The 22750-nt window shown below is 40.0% G+C and overlaps 1 protein-coding gene across 1 annotated transcript in view; it reads right to left on the minus strand.

The window, feature by feature from the left end:
* Myrfl (myelin regulatory factor like) overlaps positions 1–22750 on the minus strand; it is a 116450-nt gene that overhangs the window by 13237 nt on the left and 80463 nt on the right. The window contains exons 14-19 of the mRNA XM_027927319.2: positions 8463–8626; positions 7748–7811; positions 3037–3122; positions 766–840; positions 634–686; positions 335–505 (exon numbers count right to left, since the gene is read on the minus strand). Coding sequence (XP_027783120.1) covers positions 335–505; positions 634–686; positions 766–840; positions 3037–3122; positions 7748–7811; positions 8463–8626 — 613 coding nt within the window. The remainder of the gene's footprint in view (positions 1–334; positions 506–633; positions 687–765; positions 841–3036; positions 3123–7747; positions 7812–8462; positions 8627–22750) is intronic.

Consider the following 22750-nt stretch of genomic DNA (forward strand, 5'->3'; position numbering starts at 1 on the left):
GGTCAAAAATCCCTTGAAAATGAAGACTAGACCAGTCCATGGCTACCATCCAAGATGGCTACTATACCATCTTAGCCAGCAACAGGCAAATGAGACCCTTTCCACTTGGTGAAAATGATAAAGACTTGAATCTACCAAAATGTCATCCCTGAACAAGGAACTCAATATTATTGACGATTGCCAGTTTGGGTATTTGCATTTTGAAAGATTTTGCCACTCCAAACAGGAGAGCGAAACTATATCCGGAAGCATTAACAGACATCCAAGTAGATATTGACCAGGGAAGAAACCTGGAGTTCAAAGCCCTCCTTGCTTCTCTTTTAACATCATTTACCTGCCCCTCGCCTCTGCTGGATTTTCTTCTCCTCTTGGGATTGTCTCAGCACAGGACTCTTCATTGCCCAGATGGGGCAGCAGTAAGTTTCCTGGCAAGGCAGGATCTCACAGAAAGTAATTTCAGGTACTTGTAAGGAGGTCTGTGTGGTTGCCAGTGATGTAGGAAGCACTGCTGGGCATGTAGCAGAGGGGAGGGAAGCATCCACGTTAACCGTTAACCAAAAGGCGGGTTTCTTGTATTGACATTTCACATGCGAGACAGGCTGAGTTTGACAGTGAGGAATGCAAAGACCTTACCTGAGGGGGAGACTGTGGGTGGCAGAGTTGCCTCCTGAGAGTTTGTTATATTGCTGGAAGAGAATGCAAGGATTAATGAGACAGACCTTCAAGAATCCTTCTCCCAAAGGAATATAAGATCTGAACTCTCACCTTGGAGGGAGATCTGGGACACGCTGGTCTTGATCTTTCAAGCTAAGTATGTAAAGGGAGACTATCATCAAAGCACTGTTAAGAGAGGGGGAAAAAAAAGCATTATCTGAAAGATTTGTTTCCATATATATCTCACACATCCAGCTGGCCAAAGATGTACTCTCACAGGCCACACAGATGGGCACGAGGGGGAGGGGCAGCCATAGCTGACAAAAACACCATGGAAACCAGCATAGTTAGGCTTTTCTGCCCTGGTGAGAAAAAGCCCGTGGCTTCCTGCCACTCAGAGGCTCCTGGGGTATCCACACTGATGGATTTTTCCATAGAGCAGCTCTGACAAGCTGTCTCAGATGCGGCTGTCACTAGTGGAAGATTACAAGAGGAAGCATGTAAAGAGCAGGAGGCAGCCCTTGGCTCCTTGCAGGGAATAGCCAGGGCAAAGTTCACTTCCTGCTGGTGAAGACCATCTACCTCAAAGTACAGGGAGATGGAAGGAGGCACGGGTGTAGCCAGCTGTGGAGGCCAAACCCTTTGACCACCTTTGACTTCTTCCTGCTGCCTGTCTTTCCACATCCAAATTGGGCAGAGAAAGGAAAAGAAATGTCTTAAGCACCCATTTCCACACTGACTTCGAAATAACAAAGGTGCTTTCCCCTCCAATTAGTAGAACTTGCATATCCAAATGGAAGGCTTCCCTGAAGGGTCTAGGCTCTGGGACACTATACCAACAATGCTCACGCATCCAAAGACTTTGGGTTCTCTTTGAGGGCTATTTCCAGCATTCTCAAGAGCCACACAAGAAAGTCTACTGATGTCTTTTCAGTCTCCATTGTGTACTTTTCTTGAAGCAGGGTCTACTGAATTGACTTCTTGCCAACTTGACTTCACACCTGGTTCTCCAAACTTGGCCAGCAGTTTTCCCGGGTCATAGAATGAAATTGACATCTGCTCCTTTCTTTGGGGTAAACCCTGGTTCAGACTCTTCTCAGGTACACCACAGGCCAGAAACAAGAAGCCAAATACCTCCCACTCATGGTCTTAGTGGTCAACAATATTGGAATTCATAAGATCCAACAAATATGTTTTAAAAGCAGTCTCTTCACCTCTAATTAGGTTTCCTATCACCTTTCCACTGGGCTGACCATGGTAAGTGTGTCTGTTCCTGAGTTGGAAATCCCAGGAGAAGACAAGCACTTGGGAGAGTGAGAAACCTGTAAAGGCACTTAATGGGGATTCTGTATAGTAGCATCAAATTCTTGGGCATCTTTCGTAGTGGGCAGTACCAAGTCATGCTAAGCTGGAGGTGGAGCTCAGGGTTCAATCCCCAGTACCCGCCCCCCCCAAAAAAAAAAGAGAGAGAGAGAGAGTGAAATGCTGTGGGGAGCAAAGGGCACAAAGAGATCTGCTGGGAAGCTTCTTTAGATTAAGAAACTGGAAAAACCTTGGGGCCTTTGCTTGCTTTCCCTCTGAACGGTTATCTTCCCTAAGACAAGGCCCAGTCCTTTCCCACACTCACAAAGCATTTTTTTTTTTCTTTCACCATGTGAATAGTCAGACTAAAAACAAAAAAGGAGTATTCAAAGGCCCAGAGAACACAGGCAAGATGACCAGTAATCAAAGGCCAGGGGGCCACTGGGGCAGTAGCAGGAGGCTGGAGACAGGCTTGAGCAAGCACCCTGCATCCCAACAAGGGATTCCTCCCACCTCCGAGCAGAGGGACAGTGGTCAAAAGCCATCCAGCTTGCTTAGCAAACACTGTCATCCTTACTGCTTTCACTTGATTCAACTGCTCAGGAGATTTGGCCATACTTTGATCACGCTGGTTGCCTTTTTATACATCTTGGTAACCCTTTGGTTCACTGTGTTCACTGAAAAATCCAGAAGTTCTAATGATCATGGGTAACCAGAGAGAGTAGATTACAGCTGATTTCCTACACTCCTCTTCCCCATATGAGAAAGTTATTTGCAAAGCTAAGAAAAACACACAGACACACACTAAAGAACGTGCTGCTAAAACATAACAGTTGATAGAAAAAATACCTGTCATCCTTCAGCTCATATTTAATTGCAGAAAGCCAGTGCTTTCTTCTCAAAAATATGAATTTTAAAGGGGGCTCCCTCACTCTAAGCTATTGAAGGTCAGTGCCTAGTTTTAAGCCCTCCTTCCTTGTCTGCCAAGTAAATTAGGTCAGTACCCAGCGCACATGTGAGAAAAGAAAGATGAGAAGGAAAAGAAGACTTGACATAACATAACATCGAAGTTTTTCTTACCAAAATGCCATCACAGCAATGAGAATTATAACCAAGGTCTGGAAAACCCAGCTAGGACAAAACTGTTTTTTTCCTGAAAAATAAACCTACAAAAAAGTTCATTAGTGAACAGTGATACATCAGCACATGAACTGTAAGGAGGAAGCTGGAAGAGCTGCTCCCAGCAGGGGTCTTTGACACCACCCCATCCCCACCCCCACTCGCCTCTCTGAAAACAACTTTGATTCAAAGCCCAGCCCCAGGCCCTCCCTTCCCTTCCAAGCTGCAGAATTCTCCCTTCCCCATACCCTGCAGACAATAGTCTATGCCATTCATTAGGCACTTATTCTTGCAGTGTTTCCAGAGAAGACCACCTATATGACAAGACACTGTGAGAACCCAAACGTCCATCTTTTACTAGAATACTTTTAAAAATCAAAGTATCTTCAGGATGAAAAGAAATAAATCCCCACCAAAGAATTTCAGGCACCATGACAGAACATGAAAAAGATTCTATGGCATAAAACCCAACTAAGCTCTCCAATGAGCTCTCTCATTGGTATCTAATTCTTCTGCCTATTTATAAGGGGACAACTCTGGACCTGTGTCTTATTTATTCTTACATCTACCTATTCAACACATGTTTTTGAGCTCTGCTATGTACAACACTATAGGAGATATTAAAATCAGTAAATTACAGAGCTGGGATGGTGGCTCAGCGGTACAGCGCTCACCTAGCACATGTGAGGCCCTGGGCTGGATCCTCAGCACCACATAAAAATAAATAAATAAAATAAAGATATTGTGTCCAACTACAACTAAAAAATGAATATTAATAAAATAAAATCAGTAAATTACAGAGTGAGACAAACCTTAAAGACTGATACATGTTGACATAAAAACTTGTGTACAAGGAATGGGTCGAGAATTACAGGATTGACAGCTGAGGAACTGGTAGGAAATCCGGCTGAGAAGTTCTCTGCCCATTTAATAAGGTGCCCATTAAATATGAGTTTCCTACCCTGTATCCCCAGAAGAAAGATAATGTATAATACTCGCTTTGCACTGGGAATTATGAATAGGAAGCTCACATTTCAGTTGCAAGCATATTGGAGAGTGGAGACAATTAAGAAATAGCTTCGATTTGGTCTTAGGTTGAATTTCTTGAGCTTGTTATCTGATTAAAGAAAATATTCTTGGGGCTGGGGATGTGGCTCAAGCGGTAGCGCGCTTGCCTGGCATGCGTGAGGCCCGGGTTCGATCCTCAGCACCACATTCAAACAAAGATGTTGTGTCCGCCGAAAACTAAAAAATAAATATTAAAAAAAAAATTCTCTCTCTCTCTCTCTCTCACTCTCACTCTCTCTTAAAAAAAAAAAGAAAATATTCTTCAATGTAAAAAGGTGAGGTTAACTATACACTTTTCAACAAGTACACAAACCCTTTGGATTATTATAACTGAGTCATCCATTTGGCCCCTGGAAGTTAGTCTGAATATCAAAAAGTCAATGGTATATTCCATTCCTGTGTCTTGGTGGAACTGTTCTGGGTATGTCCTAACAGTATGCTGTATTATTGTTAAATTAAGTAGTATTATCCTACTCTTCACGGGGGCTTGGTTATTTTAAATCTCCATAATTTTCTCAAAATTCTTTAACCAAGCATAGGGAAATAACCCAAGACCTGAAGTCCAACTTGGAGTCAATCCTGAACAAGTCATCTAAATGTCATTGATCCTCATTTTCCTTATCAATAATAAGACAGGAATAATAAAATAATATATGCCAATATTTTGGAGTCATTGGGTGGGTCCAATTAACAATGTAATGTTCTCCAATTCAGATGTGTGTAAGAATTACTATTAAAAACCTAAAGGCCCTGGAAAATTCTGTTTAAACAGGCCTCATCCAAAAGGGGGAGGGGCTGGGATTCTATGAGAAGTAAGATAATTGAAATATTTATCTGTGGCTATTTCTTCCCTCTTCCCTTCTCCTCCACATACTTTGAATTCTAACTTGAATTCTTAAGTCCTTCCTACCTCACCCCACCCTAGCTCTTGGAGGTGCACCTGCCTAGCTCTTGGAGGTGCAGAAGAGAGGAATAGAAGAGCAACTGGATGGTGCTAGATCAGGTGACCTCAAGCTCTCTCCAGAATGGGTCTTGGCCAGCATGGGGAGCAATGTGGAAGTCGAGGCCCCTCCCAGCTAAGCTTCTTACCATCTGGTAAGGCCCATCAACTGCTCACAGAAAGCACTTTGCTTATTAACGTCCCCACCAACCCAAGAGTACCACTCCCCACCCCACATGTATTTCAGTGACCCAATAACTCAAGGAGGCCCCAAGGAAGAAAAGTCACCTAGTGGGTTGGTGATGGCCTAGAAGGGAGAGTCAACTTCACAGACACGGCTGAGATGTCCTACCAAGACATCACAGGAGGAGCAAAACATTCCCCATTATTTGTACTTTATTAAATTCCCTGGGTGAGTCTGCTACACACAACATATGAGAATCTAGAACAGCAGGTCTGAACACATCAACTTCAGTGAGCACGTGTCCAGCACTTTCTACGATCCACGCGCTCTTCTGAGTGCTTTGCAGACACCAATGCCCATATCCTCACAAGCACCCTTGATAACCCTGTGAGGCAGCTATATTTATCATCCTAATTTTGGAGACAGGGAAAAGGAGGCACAGGAAGGCTAAATGCCTCACCCCAAGACCACACACTAATAAGTCACAGAGCCAGGATTTGAATTTTTAAAATCCGGCTTTACAATCTGTGCTCTTAAACACAATGCTATGCTGTCTCCATTTTTCTGTCCCTAAAAACAAAAGGAAACATTTTGCCACTGTTGTTATTATCTGAAAAGTCTTCATGGCTTATTGAATGTACTAACCCTTCCAGTGATCCAGGAATTCTGAGCCTAAAATATATTTTTCAGACTTATCTTCACAATCCTCCTTAACCAACTCCCACCTAGTCCTTCAGTGAACCCAGTTCCAGCTCCCAGGGTTTGCTTCTGCCATTCCATCTGAAACCTCTCCTACAGATCCATTGCTGTTGCCCAAACATACTGTCTATGAAGCCAGGCTCTCATAATATACTCAGGGCAGTGTCCTGAGCCTCTGCAACTTTTATCACATCCAGCTAAAACCATTCTTTTTATTTTCTCCCCATCTCCCTGAGTGCCTTGTAGTTCCTTAGAAGAAGAGATCACATCTGACTTATCTACTACCAACTGGCCTCTTAGAAAAACTGCAAGAATCAAAGAGTTTGTCCACACCCCAACTCCCACCCCATCCATACATTCAAAACACTCAATCATTTTATGCTTTTAATTTAAATTGTGAACCTTCAGGGAATACCCTCAGACTGAACTTTCCATTCATGTATTCATCTGGCAAGTATTTCTCGAGCCACTAATATGTACTTGTCCCTAAGGACACAGAGTGAGGAAGGTGAACCCAGGACCTACTCTCATGGACATATATAACATTCTGAGATAACCACAAAATAAGGAGAAGCTTTGAGTGTTAAGACGGGAGCTATAGAGATTGCAAGTAACCAAACTGTACCTATAAGGACTGTACTGGATGTAGATATTATTTCCTCCATTCTTTCTGCAAATTAGTTAGTATAAAGGGGCACTTTTACCACATGTTTTTAGTGCTTTGTGTTTATAGAGCAATATGTACCTAGCACCTATTTAGCACATTTAATCCTATCAAAGATCTTTGTAAGGTGGAGACTAGAATTATGTTTCTCAATTTGATTAAGTAACTTGCTCAGAATGTGTGTATGTGTGTATAAATGTGTATATAAATACATTTACCCATGTATTTATGTTTATTGGTACACCAAGAAGCTTGTCAGCAGTATAATAATTTAATAGTTTTTAGAAGAATTGTAAAATACTTCTGAGTCCTTTTATAATACTTCAACGCAGTATAGCAAGGGGAGTAGAGAGTGAGCTGAAGCAGTGGCCTGAACATGGGGTCAGCCTTTAACAGGGCATATCCTCCCTGGCAAGCACTACCTTTGGACCAGTGGTGGATAAGGGAGGAAGCTGAATTTCACAGCTTTCTGTGAATTGCACAGAGTAGAGGAGTAATTTAGGAGGGGACTAAGCTACTGGCTCACAGGTCTCTGATGGAGAGGGCATCCTTCAAGTCAATACACAATTAACCTTCACTTTTTATTGGAAATATTATCTTACTTGATGTGAGTTGTCTTAATTAATGAAACCATCACATTTTAACCTTTGCAAGCAAGTGAATGCTATTCCCCCATTAACATATTTAGTATTAAATTTAGAAGGGAAAAGAGGGATTTGAGGATTAACTGAAGTCCCTTTGAGATCTTCATAAGGAACTAGGTGAGGTCAAGGCAAACACATAGATTTTATAGCCTATGGCCATTTTCAAGTAGGGGCTACTGAGTTTTACCTGACCAGGACAGTATAAATAAAACTGGCCAAATCATATTTCTGAAATAGACATGTTCTACATTCTTTTTTCTCAACTTCTACTCTTTTAAAAAACAGTTAATATCCATTAAAACATTAGTATGAATGACCATTAGTACAAAGACCTAAAGTATATGAGATACAAATTAGAGAATTCCACCAGCAAATAAATAAATAGGAGGAAAAATTCTTGATCAATTTCTCTAAAGACTTTTATTTCATATAGAAAATATCACCTCTGTTATTATAAATTTAAAAATATTTACCTTGTTGGATTTTTTGGGAATGGCCCTTCTTGGAGAAGATGTACTAACAGCTCTACTAAATTTGCTTTAAAAAGAGAGAGAAAGAATTGATTACTATTCAAATGCCTCTCCAGGAGTTATATGACAAAGGCCCAGGCTGTCGCTAACACATCAGCAGGACTTTCTTTTGTAATGCAGTAATAACTTGAAAAGAGAAAAGTCAAAGCAGTTGGGCTGGTCGGGGTGGGAGGGTGGCACTTGTTAAAAAAAAAAAAAGCAACCTTTGTGAGCATAAATGAATGCATTAAGAAATACATTTCTCTTTTCCTCAGAAATAGATCTCAGAAAATGTGCATTTACTTCCTTGAGTAATGAAAACAACGAATAAGAAGTTTTTCCCCTGTGGACGAACCTTGGTGTTCTAAATTTGGAAATAACCACCTCTCTTCATAAAGGAGAAGCCATCCTTCTGCTAAAATTGAGCACTTCCTATAACGAGCGCTAGTAAACAGATGGCTCATGTTTTGTTTGATTTTTAAAGCAGCAACAGAAAAAAATAAGAAAAGTATCACATAAGGCCATTGTGTTCGAAAACACTCTAAGGGAAAAATAGGGACTTCGTGATCAGAAAGCAATGATTGCTGCTTGATTGAAAGACCGATCTTTATATTGATGTAGTTATTTAAAGAGCCCACTCTCTCCTTCCCCCAAATTTTAGTGGACACACTGGACACACCTGATGGAACTCGCTTCACTGGCTGATGTCTTGAAACTACTGAGTCGCTTTAACCTGGCCAACTTCCTGTTCCATATTTCTAATTCTTCTATTCTTTCTTCAAGGTTGTTGGTTAGTTTGCAGAGCTGCTTCACAGCTCCTACATTTTCCATGAAGATCTGGTCCTAAAAAAGGGAAATGATACAAAGTACATAAAGATACAGTTTCAGGCCACGAGGTAACTGTCCATATCTATCCTAAGACAGTCAGAACACCCTGTGGAAACGGTTATTTACCCACAACTTCAAGTTCATTCTAGATAAATCTGGAGAGGTTTGAAACTGAAAGCAGTCTGCTAAACTGTTAGCTGTGTAGTAAAACTGCTTCTGTTCAATTTGCAATAAAATGGAAATATGTCCTTGTAACCTAAGAGAGAATGGAGCTGAAGGACGTTGTCAAGTTCAAGATCCGAAGATTTATTTTCAATAGCTATTATGCTATATTTAAAAGTCATAAAAAGAGTCAGAACAGTCTTCCGAATGTTGATTTGTGTGTTCACCACTAAATCCCCATAAGAAGTGACTCCAACTCTCTCCCTAGTAAAATGTTTATCCAATTGCTGAGGCAAAGCAGGGAGGAAGAAAGACCTGTGCTTTTCTCGAAGTCCTGTCTGAAGGGAAAGCTAGAAAGGAGAGACGGTAAGGGAGAAATGAAAGACAGAGACCAGGCAGAGATACATAGCAGAGTTTATTTGTCAGAGCTGACAAATATAGGCCATCTCTTTATAGTGGGAGAGGGGCAAACAGGCTTGGGTTCCAGGACTTATGGGGTAGGCTCAGGAATCAGAGCCAGGCGGGTCCTAACACAGGCCTTGAAGGGTTGGGTTGGTATGAGGGAGTGGGGAATCTTTCTCAGAAACACCCCTGGGCGGGAAAGTGAAACTTTTTCCTTAAAATGGCAGTTGTCACTTAGAATGGGCATCCAGATGCTAAGCAAGGAACTTATACTGCCACCTTTTGTAGAGGTGAGGCCCCAGGTAAAATGTAATAAGCTTCTTTCTCTGTGAGAGGCTAAGTCTTGAGTTAAATGTCTGCTTTAACCTCTCAATCACTATCATGAACAATTTGCATTTTAACCGAACTCTCAAACAAGATTAAACACACACACACACACACACACACATACACACACACACACTTATTCTAGTTCCAAGAAATACACTTACTCATCAGAAAGAGAAAGGAGAGACTGCCAAACCAGAGAACCCAGGCCATCCTCCCCAACACCTAGATTCTTCAGTTGTCATAAATATCTGTCTCTCAGCCACACACAAACAAAAACTGGGACATTCTTGTCAGCTGGCATCCTGACACCCTGATATCTCCTCTGCCAAAACATTCTTTGCATCTCTAAGAGGCTAGTCCACTGCCTAAAGAAATGAGCCCCAGGCCAATGGCTCTAGAGTGGTTGTGGTTGGGAGGTCAAACTCAGGGCTGCATGTTTTTGAGATTCTCATTGCGTAAAATCAAGCTTAAGGGGAAACACTCTGGGAAGCTATCCGTCAGAGTAGAATCAAAAGCTGAACCTTACAGATCTAAGGCTTAGTTCATGTGGCTTAAAGACAGGTAGGTCTTGTGAAAGCGTTGGAGACTCTTAAAGTCCCAGAGTCACAGAGCTCTAATAGAGCCCCATGTCTCCATGCCTGGGGTCTGAAACCGTTCCTAATTCTAGTAGTTACCTTTGTTAGAGATGTCTTTCTCAAGGCCAGTCTACATCCCACTGTTGCCAGGACTTTCCCAGAGGCCACTGGCCAGAATACACCATTCTCTTCTACAGTGTCCTCAGAACATGTTAGATTTTGTCACTTGGCCATTTGTGGTGTCCAGGTGTTATGCGCCAATTTCCCCACTCAGTAGGAGTCTGTGGAGGGCAGCCATTGTGTTGATTATGCGCATGTCTCACCAGTACTTAGCACATGCCTGTGCCCTTGGAACACAGGAAAGTAAATTGAAGGGTGTACTGAGAGCTTGCAAAAAAAAAAAAAAATAGAAAGTTTTCCTGTTTGGGAAGCACAATGGCTGAAAGCTTGATCCCTGAGGACTATGCTTAGTTTAAGAAAACTCAAAAAAATGAATAAATAAATAAAGACATCCCTCTGTTGAATTTTCAAAAGTTACCCCCAAACCTTTTATTTTTCCTGAAGTCTTATCAGATACCCTTTAACTATCCCCCCAAATCTTGCAAATTAATAAGATCATTATGGAGTGGAATTCAGCAGTATCTAACAAAATTACGTTTTTATATTTTAAGCCAGTAATCCCACTCCTAGAAATCTACTCTAGACCTCATCCCCTGGTGAAAGGTAAGAAGGATGGGCTGGGGATGTGGTTCAAGTGGTAGCGCGCTCGTCTGGCATGCGTGCGGCCCGGGTTCGATCCTCAGCACCACATACAAACAAAGATGTTGTGTCCGCCGAGAACTAAAAAAAATAAATAAATATTAAAAAAAAAAAAAAGAAAAAAGAAAGGTAAGAAGGAGGAAGAGGAAGAGGACAGACTAAAATCAACCCAATGTACACCAATAAGGGGTTTTTATAATAAACTGTGATACATTTACATAATAGCATATAATGGAACTGTTTGAAAAATAAATGAAGAATATTTCTATATACTGTTATGGGGCAAAGTATAGGATATACTATGGGTAGAAAACAACAGGTATAGAAAAGTGTGTATAGTATGCTACCTTTTGTTTAAAACAAGGGGAGGATACAAAAATATGCACAAATTTTCTTGCGTTGGAAAAAATGAAGGGTAAACCAAAAACTAATTTAAAATTCTTACACATAATGGGAAGGAAAAAATGAGGTGGGTGAAATGAATAGAATCCAGGCTCTAGGAATATACCTTGTTCTATAGATTTGCCTTTAGAATAATGTGAGTTTTGAAATAATTATGAAACATAATTAAACTACAAAACATCCTCTAAAAATAAAAAGCAAAAGCAAACAAAGGAAGCAATTTTGTATTGAGTTTCTGGATGAACCTCACAGAGAGGACTTATTTTAAGTGTCTTGAAAGCACAGTAATTTGTCTATTCTTAGTGCGATGTATCCCAAAAGAGGGGGGAAAAAGGAAGAAAGAAAAAAAAAACAGAGATCTTAAACTTTTCAATAATCATAGAGCCAGAAAAAATAGCAATGGATAATACACAAGCATACACTATACCCATTTATAACTGGATGAAACAAATACATAGCTAAGTTAATTATGTTAGAAACTGCAAGTTTTAACATTTTAAGAGAGAGATACAAATATAAAGCCAAACATTAAAGTAAAATTCTTTGCAATATTAAATTTAAGTTAGAAATATTACTATGAATTCCTGACACAGTCTATTTTTAAAAAGAAAACAAAAATCCCTAGCTATGTTCACAAAAAAAAAAAAAAAAAAGAATAGAAAAAAAAAAAACATTTCCAACTACTAACAATGAGCACTCTCATGTGGTCTGTAAATATCATTCTTGCTGAAAGGAACCAGGACTCTGGGAAACTGGTGATTCCAGATTTGGGGTAGGAGCCGCGTGCAGTTAACCTGGAATGACTTACAACTGAGAAGGTAAGGGAACTACGAGAATCGAGAATCGTGAGGTTGTGTCAAAATGACTCCAGAGGCAACTGGAGAAAGTCCCCTGGGCTAAAGATGGGACATCAAAGGACCAATCACTGTAATAGATCAAAGAACCAAATGTGTTTTAAAAAGCATCCAAAATCCTACTCAATTTTTTGAAACATGTTATTTCTACCCTTTGGAGGATAGCAGAGGTTTAACTCATTTTTATGAAAGCTTATGAATAAAAGAAAGAGTGAAGCTTATCTTTCCTTTCCTGCATATCAGCTACCTATTTAATAAGAGAAAGTTCTTCATTTTAGAATTCCAGAGAATGAATAAAAAATGATTGTTATGGTTTAGATATGAGAGGTCCTCCAAAAGCTCATGTGTGAGACGAAAAAAAAAAGTTTAGAGGTGAAATGATTGGGTTATGAGAGCCTTAACTCAATCAGTGAATTAATCCCCTGATGGAGATGGGTCATTGGGGGTGTGCCCTTGGGGTATGTTATTTGTATCTGGCAAGTGCGGAGTCTCTCTCTGCTTCCTGATCATCATGTGAGTTGCTTCCCTCTGCCACACTCTTCTGCCATGATTCTGCCTGACCTGGAGTCCTGAATAATGGAGTTGCTATCTATGGACTGAGACTGTGAGCCCCAAATAAACTTTTCCTCCTCTAAAATTGCTCTTGTTAGGTCTTTTAGCCACAGCAGCAAAAAAAAAGTTGACTAAAACAATGACAGAGTATCAATATTTTCTGACTCTTAATAAAAAACAATGGATCTAGGCAATGATTCTCAATGGATGATAAAACCATAAGTATATGCTTGTTTCTTTGTTTCATGTATACATCTATAAAAACAATTGGGGAAATTTCAACAGTGACTGGATTTGATATTAAAGAATTCCTATAAATTTTTTAGTATGATAAGTGATTCTGTTTTTAAGAGGTAGTTCTTCCCTTTTAGAAAAAAAATACTAAGGCATCTATAAGAATATGATATGATATTTGTGTTAGTCATCTTTTCATTGCTATAACAAATATACCTGAGAAAAATAAACTAATAAGGAAGAAAGGTTTATTGTGGCTCACAGTTTCAGAGGTTTCAAATCATGGTCACTTGGCCCCATTGCTTTTGGACCTGTAGCAAAGCAGAACAGTACTATGGTGGGAAAGTACCTGGTAGAGCAAAGCAGTTCAACTCACAGTAGTTGGGAGGGAAAAAAAAGAGGCAGGAAAGTGTTGAGGTCCCAATATCCCCTTCAAGGTCACACCCTTCAAGACCTAATGTCCTTCTACTAGACCCTGCTCTCTAAAGTTTCTACCGCCCCTTGCCACCTGCCCCAGCCAAGTGTCACAGACTGGCGACCAATGGCCTCTGGAGACATTTAGGATCCCAACTTTAGCAACTTGGGAGTTCACTTTAAATAATCCAGCTGTTGGAAGAAGGTAGTCGGCAGGGGATTTAAATAATACAGAATTGGATGAGAATTTGTAACTAGAATCTGAGTGAGACATACCTTGGGATTTCATTACATCTCCAATTCTATATATATTTGAAATTTTTCACTAAAAAGGTTATTAACAGAAATAAATGCCAAAACATAGAAACAAAAATCTCCTGAAAAAAGTTCTTCTAAATGTTTGAATCCTGGTTCAAATTTTTCTTGACTTCTAAATTTGTTTTAATAAAAATAAGGCATAAATCATGAAGATAAGAACAGCAGTCTGTGATTCTAAATCATAACGGACATTAAATGATTATTTACTGTGTTTATACTGTAGACAGCCTTATTCTATAATTATAACTGTATTATTTACAGTGGATCACATGGTCAGTTAATGTCAACCCAGCAGTCCCAAACAGAAGCCCAATCATCCTCTCTGACCCCTTCCTGTGACCTGCTCCTTGACAGGCAATCTATCAGCGCTATCCGCTCCATGTCCTAACACTCCCACATCTGCCTGCTCCTTCCCATCCTTTCTGGAACTAATCCTACTTTTTTCTATTTCTTAGCAACTGGCTTCTTCCTTTTTTCAAGTTTAATATTTGCTTGATACATTAATTTGTGATTTAGCCCCAACCAAAGTGGAACATAAAGAATGACGATAAAGCCCCCACTAAACCACAGTGAGTTATTCCTGCAGTGTCTTCTTCAATGGGACTTTTAATACTGTCTCATGAGATATGAGCAGTGGCTGTAACTGTCCAGTTACTTGTCAATAATGATAAAAAGCCAGCTCTAATTTCTTCAGCTCCAATCTGCCAGCATCATATGTCTTCTAGGTAGGTCCAATAGACAAGGAGATAATTCATGTGTTTTCCTATTCAAGGGGAAATAAAGGTGGAGAGGGAATTTACTACTTTTCTGATTATAATTATGACCTGTCCTGACTTTATGGATCCAATGGAATATTACTAAAAAATAAATTCCAAGAACACGTTATAGGGATTGACTCTTGCTAGATTACTTAAATGTTCTTATTTCTGACCTCTGTCACCACAGTGAGACCAGCATATTAAAAAATATAATCTATATTTTTCTGAAAATGTCCTTTTCTACAAAGGTGATACATTCTCAAATGTATGATCAGGAATGTGCATCACAAATGCCTGAGAAATTATTTTTTTTAATACAGTAGGGTTGTGATGGGTGTACACTGAGGCATTTTGAAAAGTTTCCCCACTTGATGACCATCTTTGGTTATAAACATTCTTTATAATTGAACCTAATTTGATTATTCAGCTCTGTCCAGATAGTAACAATTTTAAATGGGGCCCACTGCCTCTGCTGAAACACAGCTTTACAGTTAGGATGGAAAAAATGATCAAACCAATTTTCACCACCAAAATCTACTAATGAGACTGTGGAGGAAAAAGTGGCAAATGTTCCAAATCACACAAGAATCTTTTACTTCCTGTTTGAAATACTTGCTTTTTGGTCAGCATACATATGGACAGCATGAGCACATTTTCTAAATGAACACTTGGGGCAGTTTGGCAAGTCTATGTGCACAGGAAAACAATACAGGCATTTGTAACATCAGAGCTATTATTTAGAGTAGGATCTTTTTTTATTATTATTATAGCATTGTAGTTACGCATAATAGTTGGGTTCCTTTTTGACAAAGTCACACATGCATGAAATTTTATTTCAGGCCCCTTTCCCTCTTTTCCCTGGCCCCCCATTCTTCTTCCTCTATAGAGTACGATCTTAACTGAAACTTGTCTTTCCCCACAGTCTGTTTCAAACCTATGCTCTAGCCACATTGAACCATTTCCAATCGCTGAGCATAGTACGCTTCCTCTAATGTCTGGAAGTAGCACTGGCTGCTCCCTCAACATGAAGCCCTCCTCCTCCTCCCTTCCTTACACTAGTGTCATAATTGCCTAATAGTAAACACCTGGAGGGGGCTCACCAAGGACAGGGCCCATATCTCACCTGTGGGTGATTCTCTAGCAGACCAATAACTCAGTCCTATTTGATGATCACATGAATGAATATTGTCACAGCTGTGGTTCATGCCATGAGGCTTTGAGAGGTCATGATAATGCTCTCTAGTGAAATGAAGAGAGTTACTAACTTCTCCTTCATCTTTTATATAAGGTTTCCTCTCAGGAAAAAAAAAAAAGGAAGGAATATACACTTTCTTTTCCATGTCAGGAAATGCCCATGGAAATGTGGGTGAATTAACAAACACTAGCACTCATCTTTTTTTTTTTTTTTTTGTGGTACCAGAGATTGAACTCAGGGGCACTCAACCCTGAGCCACATCCTCAGCCTTATTTTGTATTTTATTTAGAGACAGGGTCTTACTGAGTTGCTTAGCTCCTCACATCTTGCTGAGGCTGGCTTTGAACTCGTGATCCTCCTGTCTCAGCCTCCCAAACCGCTGGGATTACAGTCATGTGCTACTGAGCCCTGCTAACACAGGTCTTTATGTCTTCCCCAAAAAGGAGCCACAGACTTGAAAAAATCTCTCCTTCTGGTAAATGATGCACCTGATGTTGCATGGACTGATGTTTTATAATACAATCATGAGAATAACCCAGCCTTAATTGAGCATTACAAAAATGCTTGCTGAAGAGAGAGAAACTGTCATTAGCCAATGGGTGTGTCTGGTCATTGTTTGGGCTTTGAATAAACTCAGCTTTGGATCCCTGTCCATGAGTTTATTCTGTAGAGATCTTACCAGGCCCAAACATGGCTTTAAAATAATAAAATCCCCAAACCAGAAAAGCAGACCTTTGAGATGGTATGAAGCTCTGGCTCCCAGGTGAATTTTTAACAGGTCCCTGAAGGACAGCCTTCCTTCCCAAACATATTTCTCTTGCAAAGAGGATGACTCTTGGGCTCATTTCCTGGGAGGTCATATATTGACCTCTGCCTCACATGGGATGAGCATGAGCTTCACAAAATTATTCCAAATTATATGTAGTGTTGTTGCCCTTCTTTTAGTTTAGAATTCTTGTTTAATATTTGTTACTTCTGTTTAAATGCAATTGAATCCTTCGACTGAAACAAATTTCCAGCTGAACAAGCACACATTCAGTTTATTGTGATTCTTTGATTTCTTGGCTTCCCAACTGAGTTCCTTTGGAGGGCAGTGGTGGTGTCTTGTGATTCCCCAGGGCCAGTAACCTGACACATGTAGTTCAATATTCAATTAATGAATAGAATTAATATTTCTTTATGATGCACCTCTCAAACACCTAAGAATTCTCCTAAACAATAATAGTAGGCAAAACAGATAAAGTAGATGCAGTCTCTGCATTCATAGAGCATATTTTCTAATGGGGAAGACTGACTAATAATAATCATAAACAACAAGTAAAATAATAGAGCTTGAAGTTGTAATTAACACTAGGAAGTAAGCCAAGGCCTTGAAATAGAAAATAATTATTATTCTCTCAAGCTATTGCTATAGATTTAGTGTATTTGTTTTATTTTCGAGAGTGCTGGGAAAGAATAAAATAACAGAGCCAAGTGAAAAGTTTTATTCTCATCCCCCGCACCCCCCCCCCAAAAAAAAAATAAAACACAAACCAATGGAACACTGGGCCAAACAATTCTCAGAAGAAGGAACCTAAGTAACTAACACAAGAAAGAGATACACAACTGTATTAGTAATCAGAAAGAGACAGATGGAAAACAATATGATGTTACTTTAAGTCCATCAGAATTGCACAACAGAATGTCAGATAATGCCAGGTATTGTTGGGGATCTGGAAAATGGCTTGCCATTATGAAATAAGACTGACAATCCCAGTATTTCAAGTAGGCAAATAAGCAGATAATTTCAGTATGGAATAAATATTCTCCAAGGCTGGTGTAGGTCCCAGAGAGAGCCAGGAAGAGACAGGATCTCATCTACCTCTTCCCCATTTCCTTTGGATCCTCAGCTCACGTGGCTTTCAATACTGTGCTTGTTCCAGGTTTTCCTCCTCTTTTGCCCAATCCTTTCAGCCTTCACAGGTTTCCTCTTCCTCCTCTGTTATCTCTAACTGAATGTGTCCTCAGGATTTTTGCTTTGGTTCCTTTGCTTCTCATTCTACATGAGCCTGAAAGGCCATAGGGCCTGTTACACAACAGGGACCAGCAACAGGAAGGTGCCGGAAGCCCCTATTGGTAGAGCCTTGCCCCAGCACCATGTCCCCAGAATTTCTGACATTTCAAGGAAGCCCAAAATCCGAAATGTATGAAGATCTCCTCATTTTTTAATATAGGCAACAAATTTGAAAGTTTTTAAATAGCATGAGGGAAAACACTATCGGCAAGCCAGACTTGGCCACAGGTTTCCCATCTGTAACCTTCATCCCTAATCTTCCCCTTCCTAATATTTTCATCCATGGCTGCAGCCTCCTTTCAATCCCTAACTGCTCCCTCAAGTTCCACACTCCCGGTCACTTCCTTGGACACTTTCATCTGAGTGTTCAGTTGACATTTCAAAGTCAAAATTGAACTCATCTTTCCCCCACTGAAAAATCACTTTTCCTTCAGACTTCCTTATGTAATTGAATTACTTCTCTCCCTTTCATTGAGATTCGAAACATTAGGCATTAACATGAACAAATTCTTGTCAAGAGTGTTAATCAGATCTTCATTGCTGTGATGAACTATCTTAGACCATTTATCCAGGCATGGTGGTGCATGCCTTTTAATCCCAGCAGTTTGGGAGGCTGAGGCAGGACGGTCACAAGTTCAAAGCCAGCCTCAGCAACTTAGTGAGGCCCTAAGCAACTCATTGAGACCCTGTCTCTAAATAAAATATTAAAAAAGGCTGAGGATGTGGTTCAGTGGTTAAGTGTCCCTGGGTTCAATCCCTACTACCCTCTCCCCCAAAGAAAGAATGAATGAAAAAAGGAAAATAAGAGGGGAAATATCTGTTTGGGTTCATGGTTTCAAAGGTCTCAGTCCATGGTCAACCGTCTCCATCCCTTTGGGCCTGAGGCAAGGCAAAACATCTGACAGAAGTGTATGGTGAAGGAAAGATGCTCACTTTATGGCAGTTAGGAAGGAGGGAGGGAGAGAGAGAGAGAGAGAGAGAAAATAAGGAGCCAAGGACAATGTATACCCTTCCAGGGAAGGCCTTCAGTGACCTCCTTCCTCTAGATAGGGCCCACCTCCTACAGGGTCCATCAGCTCCCAGTAGTCCATTCAATTTTGAACCCATCAGTGACTTAATCCACTGATGAGGTCGGCATCCTCATGATCCATTCACTTCCCAAAGGCCCCCACCTCAGAATATTTCTGTCTTGGGGATTAAGCCTTCAACATATGAGGCTTTGAAGGAATTTGTTATTCCCAACTATAACAAAGGGAATCTACAACAAATCAGATCCTGTCCTAATCAGCACTGGGTTGAGGAGGCATAGTCTCTAACCATAGAATCCCACGATCTAGTGCAAGAGAATGACAACACAATGTGATAAATCCTCTAGAAGATGTGTCCTCAGAGGCAGCGTAGAGACAGGATCAACCAAGACATTACAGAACTCATTAGTTCATTCTACCAATATTTGTTGAATTCCCACAGTCCTGGAAACTCTGGGATAAAAAACAAAATAAAGTACTGAAGAAACAATTTTGAAAAATATATGAGATTTCTTTTCTCACACAGCTATTTGGGGAGATTAGTAAAGAACAAGTAGGCAAATAAGCAGATAATTTCAGTATGGAATAAATATTCTCCAAGCTTCTGTGAACAAGTTTGCAGCTTGCTCACAGCACCAAGGCCCAGCTGAGAGGACGGATGGTGTCTGCAGCCAGAGGGGCACTGTTTTCTAATTTAGTGGACCCTGTACTTATAAAAAAAAAATTAAACTGAGAGATGCAGAGATGATTTCAGATGGGTGTTCAGAGAAGGCCTGTGCATGGAGATCCTAATGATGAGCTTGTCCAAAGGAAGAGTTATTAGGACAGATAACACTCAATGGCAGATCTGAGAAACAGAGAAAAAGGCTGATATGGGAAGGTGTCACCAACAACACACGCCTGTGGGTCCAGGTAAGGGAAGCAACAGAAGCTCCTGGAAGGGAGGGAAGGTAAGCCCTACAAGGAGATGGAAATGCTGGACTTTGGAAAGGATATGGAGGTGAGAGGTGAGTGGTGAGAGGTGGCAAAGGCTTTCAAGTTAGGGATACAACATGTGCACACACACCTTGTTCTAAAAAGTGCCCTGCCTACCTGACAAAAGGTGAGAAACCTGTTGCTCAATGTAGCTTCACATGAAGGTATGCAGGGTGAAGAGTTTGATGTTAGTGTTAGAAACTGAGTCAGAAATAAAAGACTCAAATCAGATTGTAGAGGGTTCTGTAGCGAATAAAGAGCCAAAACTGGTAAAGGAAGATTATATGATCGGACATTTGTTTTGTATTGGTTGATTTGATGTGTTGTTTGTCCTGTTTTGCTTTTGCAGTACTGGGGATTGATCCAGGGTCTTATGCATGCTAGGTAAGTGCTGTACCACTGAGCTACATCCTCAACCTGGTTGGTTTGGTTTTTAAGGAAGATAAGTCTACTGGCAACTGCCAGGTCAGTTAGGAAGTCATTATGATAGTTTGGGAGAAAAATGGATAGAATAAAGATGGGAGCTGAGATACAACAGATATTACCAAAGAAAGACAATATGACTTGGTGTCTCTTTGGATGTGGTGGATGAGAAAACAGGAAGCTCAAGAGGTCTCCTGTTCTCTCTTGGTCACACATTCAGTCCTCAGTGTCTTTCTGCTTGTCTAAGCTCTTTCCATTCCTTTCCCTCCATGAATCCCTATGTCCAGATGTTCTCTTCCTTTCTCTGAATTGAAAGAATGCTTTGCGTATCTCACAGTATTCACATTGTCACTTAGAGTTTTTTAATATGTGTACCTATCTCATCACCCCTTGTTTAACTAGAAGCTACATGAAGACAGGAACCAATTATTACTTAATCATAACATGATCCAAATAGACAATTTCCTGGTAGGTTGTGATTGAAGGAAAAAACAGAATAAATAAGTAAAAAGTAGCCACACACTAAGTCATAATAGGATGGCTTATAACATGCAATCTTATATGAAAAAGAAACATAAATCATTTGAGGACTAATTGTTCAATATACACCTCATCTTTATATAAGCTTAGTTGTAAATTATTTTAAGGCAGTTCTTACCTGTATGGAGTACATTGCTCTTATACTGATCACACTTGATAATAAAGCTTAAGAAATATAACCACTTGCTCCCAAATAATCAAAGAAACAAAGTTTTCTAGTAAAATGGTAAATGAACACGCAAACAGGAAAATTCCCCATTGCTAATCTCCTGGGTCCCCTTGCTCTCAAGATCAACCCTTGAACTCTCTTACTCCATCTCCTATCACTGAGCGATCACTGGGGCACATGGCAGCCAAGTGAAATTTATAATAAGCAACAAAGTACCCCAATAAGAAAAGTTTATCTTACAAGGTCATATCTCCTATAAAGGGGAAGAAGTAAGCTGCTCATACCAACTATGACAAACATCACTAATTTTCAACTTTGGTTAGTTATATGGATAGTCTATGAAGATCCAGCTATTCTTTTTTCTATTTTGGAATGAAGTAGCAAAGTACTCATGGAACTGATATAGCAATCATGAAGAACAACATTTCAACATTTTCATAAGCATTTCTAGTTTTCACTTTAGCTTCAATGAAAATTTCTTTATAAAAAAGAATCAGGTGGTGAAAAAGAAATGGAGAGAAGGTTGGAGAGACTATCTGAATCTGAACTGTGCCAGTTACTTCATCATATGAAGCCCAGAAAGTCCTTAAAACAAGCAGCCGTGGAGGTGTCAATCAAAGTCACCACATGGCCCACATGAATGGGTAGGAGGCCAGGAAATCAAGTGGCTCTCTATGCATCTTGCTTATTTTACAGTTAACAAAGATCATGGCAGAAGAGGAGCCAAATTCCCTGTATTCCTAATGAGAAAGAATAAAGGAGATGCTCTATGATGCACTTACAATGTTGTAGAGGATTCCAATGTTGAGGATTAACTAGCAAATGAAGTCTATCCTCAGAAGAGAGTCCTAGAGCAATCCTGGGCTTCTCCTATCTCATCAAAGTGGGGAAATGTGCACCTGCTTTTGGTATTGCAGATTCTGTCAATGAAGATGGCCTTAGCGACAACCCCATAGATTACATCACTACAAAGTTCTGCTATGGAAAGGATTGCAAATTTTCCATTTTGTAAAACTCTATTTATACACTGAATCCTGGTTTGGCATGGTTTTCTCCTCAGGTGACCTATGAACCTGGTTGCCTGGAACAGGAATGCTGTCCCTTACTTTCCCAGAGCTCTGGGTTTCCCTTCCTAGGAAGGAACTTGGGTTGTAACCTCTCCTGGGAGAAGCAGGGTGGCCCAGAGAACTTCTGTTGCTAATAATTTCCAAATGTTCCCATTCAACTCTACTGGAGAATGGGAAGATTATGGAGGACAGAGAGGAGAAATAATTATTTTGCTGAATAATGGCAGTCGTAAGGCCCTGGGAAGATGATATTACCTATACTTTCCTGCTCAGGAACACTTCTTTCCTGAGCATTCTAGAGAAGGATCACATTCAGAAGAAACATAGCTGCTATAAGATAGGTAACCCCACAAGACTCCACCTTGGCAGGCTGATGATAAACTGCACCTGTGACTGACACCTGTGCACTCACTCCAGAGGATGTATAAAAATGCAAGACAGTGAAGGTGGCTTTATCATACAAATACTTCTAAGTATTTTCTATGTTGTTTTTTTAAAGTAAATTATTGGAAAACTTTAGTATTTTATTGTTTAAAAACAAGTTCCTCAGCCACACTGCAATAAACAAAGTCAACCAATAAAAATTAGTTTCTTTTCTACAATTAACGTATGAAAAGGAAATTATAAAACAATTCCATTTATAATAGCATAAAAAATATCAATTAACTTAACCAAGTGGTGGAAGATTTATACTGAAAACAGCCAAATATTGCTGAAAGAAATTAGGGAAGATATAAATAAATGGAAATATGTACCATGTTTATGGATTGAAAGACTTAACATTGTTACAATGTCAATAATACCCAAAGTGATCTGTAAGTTAAGGCAATCCCTATGAAAATCCCATTGATGCTCTTTGCAGAAAGAGAAAACCCAATCTAAAATTCAAAAGGAATCTCAAGACATCCTGAAGAGAAATCTTGAAAAGA

The sequence above is a fragment of the Marmota flaviventris genome, chromosome 3 (genome assembly GCF_047511675.1).
Source record: "Marmota flaviventris isolate mMarFla1 chromosome 3, mMarFla1.hap1, whole genome shotgun sequence".
Classification (NCBI taxonomy): domain Eukaryota; kingdom Metazoa; phylum Chordata; class Mammalia; order Rodentia; family Sciuridae; genus Marmota; species Marmota flaviventris.